Source organism: Hibiscus syriacus, unplaced genomic scaffold (genome assembly GCF_006381635.1).
Source record: "Hibiscus syriacus cultivar Baekdansim isolate YM2019G1 unplaced genomic scaffold, ASM638163v2 tig00112857_pilon, whole genome shotgun sequence".
Taxonomy (NCBI): domain Eukaryota; kingdom Viridiplantae; phylum Streptophyta; class Magnoliopsida; order Malvales; family Malvaceae; genus Hibiscus; species Hibiscus syriacus.
The window spans coordinates 484,713-492,936 of NW_024063412.1; the positions used below are offsets into that span (position 1 = coordinate 484,713).

At 35.8% G+C, this 8,224-nt stretch overlaps 1 protein-coding gene across 1 annotated transcript; it reads left to right on the plus strand.

The window, feature by feature from the left end:
* The first annotated feature begins 335 nt into the window (after positions 1-335).
* LOC120184134 (synaptotagmin-5-like) lies at positions 336-6,539 on the plus strand. Its single transcript, XM_039188684.1, has 14 exons — positions 336-839; positions 1,879-1,953; positions 2,033-2,140; positions 2,727-2,759; positions 2,881-2,970; positions 3,109-3,234; positions 3,446-3,589; positions 3,739-4,155; positions 4,532-4,666; positions 4,762-4,980; positions 5,077-5,349; positions 5,437-5,571; positions 5,657-5,959; positions 6,051-6,539. Exons 1-14 carry the CDS (start codon positions 645-647, stop codon positions 6,246-6,248), a joined length of 2,451 nt encoding a protein of 816 aa, XP_039044615.1. The 5' UTR covers positions 336-644; the 3' UTR covers positions 6,249-6,539.
* The last annotated feature ends 1,685 nt before the right edge of the window (positions 6,540-8,224 follow it).

Consider the following 8,224-nt stretch of genomic DNA (forward strand, 5'->3'; position numbering starts at 1 on the left):
AACAATGAGGTTGAGCGTTCATTGTTAAATAATTGAGAGTATTTAAAATAAATATTACATTATAATTACTTTAACTTAATAAAAAATAGCTTTATTCACTTATTGTTAGTTTAGTTTAATATTTTAGTTTTTATTAAATCTGTTATTAGTAGTAACAAAGAAGATGGCATAATCCGCGTTCTTATTACAGTATTCAGTAATTAAAACGGTCATTTAACTTCGTATATTATTCTCTCATCTAGAAGTCTCGGTGAAATTATTTGTTAATTGCCAAAAAAGACAATAATAATATTTATAGTTTAGTCATCATTGTTCTCTGTGCATTCGGATTATGGAATGACTTTTGACTTTTCCTCTCTCTCTGTGGCTCTTAATTCTCTTACACGGAAGATGGAGACTCAAAGTTGGTATCTTTGGATTTGTTCCTTTGGATTCCTTTTATGAGTTTTCCATTACGAATACATCTGGATACTGTTATCATAACCCTTTTATTTGTCCTTTTGGCTCATTTTCTACGGTGGGGAGATGTCGAAAAAGTATGGATTTGTGAGTTTGGGCTGAGACTTTTAAGGTAAACCACAGATTTTTGTTTTCCTTGGAGGACGAAGATTTGGAGATTATTTTTCTTGTTGGTGTTAGCTGAAATGGGTAGAAGAAGAAAAAGAAGCTTGGTGAACGTTGATGGAGTTGTGGACTTTTTCAACAATGTTATGGTGGAGAAGAAGCCTTATCTTCCTTTTCTGATCCCTTTGATTTTGATATTCTGGGCTCTGGAGAAATGGTTTTTCTCTTTGTCCAATTGGGTTCCTCTTGTTCTTGCAGTTTGGGTAACCATCCAGGCAAGTTCCTTCCTTTTCGATGTGTTTTATGCTTATGGATATGAATCAGCTTTAATGTTCACATAGGAATTGTTTAGGGAATGATCCTATATTTTTCTTTTCATTACAAGCTCGTTATGTCACTCATTTGAATCTCTGTTACATTTTTCCATTTTAGATTTTCTATCTGATATTAAATGCCGCGAGGGGAGAGCTTATATGTTGTTAGAAATGCTTTAATACTCCTTAGGCATACTGTTACTCCATTTTGGGTCCAAAACATGTATAGATTCAGTTGATTAGGTGATGCTATTGGATTTTAAGTTCCCCCCATGTGACCTGCTGGCATTTTTGTTTTCTGTGTTCAGATAATTACTTTCTATTTGGCTCAATATTTGCAACTTGATTTTGAATATTTTTCCTCAAATAGCCAGCCAATGGTTCTTAGTGGAAGTAACATAGTCTTACATGATTCTGGTACTTGATACTCCACAATTACGCTTGCTTCCTTTACCATGTCAAATGTCATTGTTACTTCAAGAAAAGAATACAAATGGAGTTCATTGTTGAAAGGGAAACTCCCTATATTGAATTAAATCGAATGCATATCCGTTTTTTAGTTGGTTTTGGAGCTAGCTAGGCATAGCCCTTGTAGCTAAAAATTGCTGTTTTCCTTCATTATTAGGACGGTTCCTCGACCATTCTCTTTTCCTTACTATTTTAATTTTTCTCCAAGGTGTAGATTTCTTCTTGTCAAAAATTGGATTCCTAGGTAATTTTGTAAGCAGTCTATGTTTCTCTTATCAGTTACTCGAATGTCGAAACCTAAGCACTTTAATCGTTCTTGAGGTTCATCCTTGACATGTTTTTCATTTCTTTTCCTCACTTTGGACTTTATTTGATAATAATAACTAGATTTTCGATCACTAAACTATTTTGTGATATCTAAATGTTTTGAAAGAAAATAACTGTGCCCTTCACCCTTTTGGTTGAGTGTGTTATGGCAATTAGTTTTAAATTTTTATTATGATGACATTAAGGTATTTCTCCTCCATTGCAGTATGGTAATTATCAACATCGAATAGCTGTTGAAGACTTGAATAAGAAGTGGAAGCGAGTTACACTGAGTACTTCGGTACGTACAATTTCTTTGACTTTTTACTTCTAAGATATGTGAGTATTATCATGATCAATCATTCGGCACTTTTGAACAGCCATTAACACCATTGGAGCACTGTGAGTGGCTAAACAAGCTTTTAATGGAGATTTGGTCCAACTACATGAATCCAAGGCTTTCATTAAGGTTCGAATCTATTGTTGAGGTAAGGACTGTGGGATCTTAGAGAAAACTTATTGAATTTAGTCTTATTGCAAGCTCCGGTTTTAAGCATTTTATCTAGTTGAAAACTTGTGGGATCTTTGAATGACAATTTCTTCTAGATTAAAATACCGGACATTGCCTGGTCCTATGACAAATATATGTTTGTTTATATTAACTTTGGAAAAAGCTTAAGTTTGCATCGAAATATCTGCTGTCAATGGTATATTGATAGACCAGTTTAATGCTGTTCTTTCCCCCTCTATTCTCCCCTTCGAAGGGGAGCCCAACGATGAGCAAAATAAGGTTTCCATCCCATCTCACTTTGCAGGAGCCAGCATCATAGTAGCCCGTTTTCGTATCTTACTGCAATATTTGGTGGTTCTTTGGCTTTTAATGAAATATTAACCTCTTGCATGAAAATGATGATTTTTTTGTAATACATACTATATTTGAAGAAATATTCAATTGTGGTGCTTTGAGATTATATTGGTTTTAATTATTTCTTCTTAAAAAGAGAAATATATACAAACATTCTTTTAACTTCTTATTTATTACATTCAAATGATCAAGTGTTTTCTTGCATGCAGAAACGCTTGAAACATCACAAATCAAGACTTATTGTAAGTGATGCAATTTGCATTTGGTTTTCAAGAAAAAGTTCAAATTTACAGTTTTATCCTTTTGATTGATTTTAATATTTAGATACTCACATGTTCACCAATGAGATTATCATTCATGTAGGAAAGAGTAGAGTTGCTGGAGTTTTCACTAGGTTCATCTCCACCTTGGTTGGGTCTTCATGGGACTTGCTGGTCAACTTTTGGTGATCAGGTTTGGATTCTGTTTTTTTTTTCATTACAACTTGTTATTCAAGGCCATTTTCCTTTTCACATCAAATGGTTTATTTTCTGTTGTCTGATCAATGAAATATATTTGAGATCTTCACAAAGCATCTACTCATTTTGTCAGCGAGTTATGCGCTTGGGTTTTGATTGGGACACAACTGACCTCAGCATTATGTTACTTGCCAAAGTGGCCAAGCCATTGTTTGGAACTGCAAAGATTGTTATAAATAGCCTTCACATTAAGGGTGATGTATGTTGAAAAGCTTTTGCCATGTATCCCTTCTTTCTATTCTTTATATCGGACAATGAAGTTTTATCTAGAATCTTGATCTATTTGATAGATTGGTTTGCAAATTTACTTTTAGAAGTCTTTGAATGTGGAGAATTGACAAGTTCTTTTACAAATCCTTTTGCTTTATTAATTATGATATAGTGATACTTACTTTACTTACATACTGCAGCTTCTCTTGATGCCGATTCTGGATGGGAAAGCAATTTTGTACTCGTTTATATCAACTCCCGAAGTTAGGATAACGGTTGCCTTCGGCAGTGGAGGAAGCCAATCACTACCTGCAACAGAGCTGCCTGGTGTCTCTTCTTGGTTGGTATGTTTCTTTCATACTTTTTTCTATGTTTTCGTTTTTTTTTATTCTCCGGACAGCGAGGACTAATCTAGAAATCCAACAGGTCATCTCAAGAACTTTAGCTCTTACTTTCCAATGTTGGGCTAATCTTTATTTTTCTCATAATGCAGGTTAAACTTTTGACTGATACCTTAGCTAAGACAATGGTCGAACCTCGCCGTCAATGTTTCTCTTTACCAGCCATAGATTTAAGGAAGAAGGCTGTTGGCGGTATTGTCTACGTGACGGTCCTTTCCGCAACTAAACTTTCTAGGAGTAGCTTGAGAGGAAGCCCCTTGAGAAAGCAACCAAGTTCCGGTGTAGATTGTTTACAACAGCACATTGACGATAAAGTTATGCAGACATTTGTTGAAGTTGAGTTGGGAGAGCTAACCAGAAGAACTAGTGTAAGGCCAGGCTCCTGTCCTCAATGGAATTTAACATTTAACATGGTTTTACATGATAATACGGGAACTGTTCGATTCCATCTATACGAGCATACTCCAGGCAGTGTGACTTGCGATTATCTAGCAAGTTGTGAGATTAAGGTACCGTAAAGTTGATGCTTATTTTATCAAAAATTTCAATGCCAAAGATTGATATATGGCTTTAGGTGGTTTCTATACGGTGTAAAAGAAGTGCATGCAATATATTATGAGCCCTAGGACAGCTCTGGGAAATAAAATTACTTGCCAGTAAAGACGTCGAGTACTTGCTTTGCTTTGATATGTTATCTTTTACATACGTAGCTTAGTTGCATAAGTCCATGTTAATAAAAGGTTTATATAAAGAGTAACATGCTATTGATTATTGACCATAATAGATATTCATCGAACAACCTTCTCTTTTTCATAATATTCTTTATTAACATCATCTTTAATGGCACTGGTAAGTTGATTCCCCATTTTCGTGTCCATTGAGCAGATGAAATACATTACAGATGATTCCACAATGTTTTGGGCAATAGGGCCAGACTCGGGTGTAATAGCTAAGCATTCTGAATTTTGCGGCAAAGACGTCGAAATGGTTCTTCCATTTGAAGGGGTCGATGCAGGGGAGGTGCGACGCGATGTGCCTTTCTTTAGTGGAGAATTAAAATATTGAATTTTATGCACACGAACTAAAATTGTTATCTTATCTATATAATTTAACAGTTGACAGTGAAGCTTGTGGTAAAAGAATGGCAATTTTCTGATGGTTCTCTTAGCTTCAACAACTTACGTGTTAGCTCACAACCATCACTGAGCGGGTCATCGAATTTCCTTTCAAGAACTGGAAGGAGAATTAGTGTAACTGTAGTGGAAGGGAAGGATCTTATGACAAAAGACAAGAGCGGAAAGTGTAACCTGTATGTTAAATTGCAATACGGAAAGGTGTGATGAAGTTGAGGTTACGAGTCTGATATTACACATTGTCGCAATAGAATTCATTATGCTAACCATCGATCTTTGCTATGAATTCTTTTTCAGGTTCTTCAGAAAACAAAGACGGCACATTCTTTTAATCCGAATTGGAACCAGAAGTTTGAGTTTGAAGAAATAGGAGATGGTGAATATCTGAAGATAAAATGCTACACCGAAGAGGTCTTTGGAGATGACAGCATTGGCAGTGCTCGTATAAGTCTCGAGGGACTGGTAGAAGGGTCACCAAGGGATGTTTGGATACCTCTTGAAAAAGTGAATTCCGGAGAAGTAAGGATCCAGATAGAAGCAGTTCGGGTTGAGGACTATGACGGATCGAGGGTAACTTTTTATGCATACTAATTGATGATCTTGTATATCAAGTGCATCTATGCTGAATCGCTGATACGTGTTTCGTATTTCCACAAGGGTTCTGCAAATCATGGAAATGGTTGGGTCGAACTTGTGCTTATCGAAGCAAGAGATCTAGTAGCTGCCGATTTAAGAGGGACAAGTGATCCGTATGTGAGGGTGCAATATGGAAACTTGAAGAGGCGAACAAAGGTATTGCGACTTGAATGAATGATGTATGTTTGTTCTATATTCTATGCTTCAATAGTTTTTAACGGTTACACGGATTGCCCTTCAGATCATGTACAAAACGTTGAACCCTAAGTGGCATCAAACATTGGAATTCCCGGATGACGGCAGTCCTTTATTGTTGCACGTCAAAGATCACAATGCCTTGCTACCGACATCGAGCATAGGTGATTGTGTTGTAGAATATCAGAGATTGCCCCCAAACGAGATGGCCGATAAGTGGATACCGCTTCAAGGGGTCAAAAGGGGAGAGATTCACGTGCAGGTTACGAGAAAAGTTCCAGAACTAGAGAAAAGACCTAGTGCGGACCCCGAATCACCCTTAACGAAAGCTCATCAAATATCAAGCCAGGTGAAAACTTTTTGTTTAGGTTGATTTCAATGGCCCTATACAATCGAACAATGTCGAACTCTGACATCTAATTTGATGTCGGTTTGTACAGATGAAACAAATGATGATCAAGCTTCAATCTTTAATCGAGGATAGCAACCTTGAAGGGATTTCGGCTCCATTGAGCGAACTCGAAACTCTTCAAGACATGCAAGAAGAATACACGGTACAGCTCGAAACTGAGCAGATGCTTCTCCTGAACAAGATAAAGGAGCTTGGTCAGGAGTTTTTGAACTCATCGCCTTCCTAAGCAGAAGATCTTCTTGAAGTTGAAGCAATTCACCGTCTGATATTGCACGTTAATATTATCGTTCTACCAATCTAGTTCCCGCTTACCGGAATGCTTACGCACAAAAGATCACGTACATCACATGCTGCATAATAATCCTCGTAGATTAGGCATCACTGCTTCGTAGATTTGGTTGATTGATAGCACTTGTATTGCTTTTAGGATGGCATAAGTCAAACACAAATGGTAGCTAAGGTCATGTATGATGAGTTGTATCTCTTAAATGTACAAGCAAAGAATTTGTATTATAAAAAGTTTGTTGTTCTTTTACAAGTTAAAGGCTTTACGTATCTCGTGTTTGGCATGTTCTTATACCAAGAACCCTTGTAGGATGCAAAGCTGAACTTTTTACTCTTTTAATCATTTTCAGCAAGATTCTTTTATCTGTTTCGTTGCCAATTTAAAGGAGTTTGTTGACGATGAAGATGAGGCCCGCAACGAATGGGAAGATGAAGATAATCTGAAAATTTTGAACTGAGTATACTGTTTTTCTTCCTGGTTCACACCATAATCAATTCCATTGAGATAATCGGTCCATTTTCCCGATAACGTCAGGCTGGAACGGGAATGTTGATCCATGATGGCCGATTTGTCTTCCCATCTTGCATCGATTTCCTTGCATCATCTGGACATGAGCTGGCATGTACAATAGCAATTTGTTCATTTTTAACACCACCAAGGTTTGGTAATGTATTTCATTTCTCAATTAGGGTTGGGGCTATATATTTGAAACTTGAGTTTCAAGAATAGTGCAAGTAGGGTCGTAAACAAGTCGAGTCGAGTTTGAGAATTGTTGAGCTTGACTCGGTTCAAAAATTTGCGAGCTTAAAATTTTCAAGCTCAACACAGAAAACGATCCCTCGTAGAAATCCTCCCTAAGATGACAAGCCATGCAACAATAGCATGTCAAGGAACATGAAGAGGGAACCGATAAGCCTATGTCAAGGAACAATAACACCTGCAACACGCATTTCTGACCAAATCCAAGCAGTCGAGACAACACTCCAATCAGCCCCCAATAGTGGAAACACCTTGTAATACCCCAAAAATTTCAACAGGTGACTAAAATGCAATTATGAAAGTTAGTGACTAAAGTATAAAAATTAGAAAATTCCAGGGACCTAAAGTGTACTTTTGAAAAAGTTATATATATTTTTTGGTCTGATAAATTAATAGTTTACCTTAAAAGAAAAATTTTTGTGCCTGCCATATTTTCGATCCAAAATTTGTAGAAAAAGTTATTAATTGGGAAAATTCGGTAAAATAATCGGATATCCGAATTGAATAAAAAATTAACAAAAATTTGAAGGATGGTAGTATGAGGTTAAAATTGTTGTTTTAGTATTTTTTTTATGTGAATAATTCGAAGTGGATCAGTCAGATTAAAAGAATTTACTGTCTTAGTGAAATAGTGCAATTTAGTGACTAAATTGAAATTTTAGAAAATTGTTTGGACTAAAAGGGAAATTGATAGATGAGATTTTTATAGTTATTTAATAAAATTAAACTATAAATAAAGGAAAAATAATTAAAAATTCATTTTAAATTAGCTTCTAATGGTTTAATTAAGAGATATTTTGATAGAATTCTCTTGAAATTCTTCTTATTCTCCAGCAGCTGACCGTAACCTCCGTAGCCAAGGTGAGTGTGATTTTCTTTTTCATTTTTTCTCCATTTTAATTAGAATTTGGGCTAAAGTGTGAAAAAGGAAAATGTTCTCCACTAAATTCTCTTTCTTTTGGTATAACTTTTGCATGATTCCATGCATAAAAAGTGAAATGGGTAGTGTTATGGAATCAATTACAAGCTTAAAAGTTAATAAAAAAACACTAAGGGACTAAGATGTAAGTATACAGTCATGTATGGGTTGTGTAAGAAATGTTAATATTTGGTTATTTTTTATATAGGAATGATTAGAAATGAATGGAAAAGAGTTG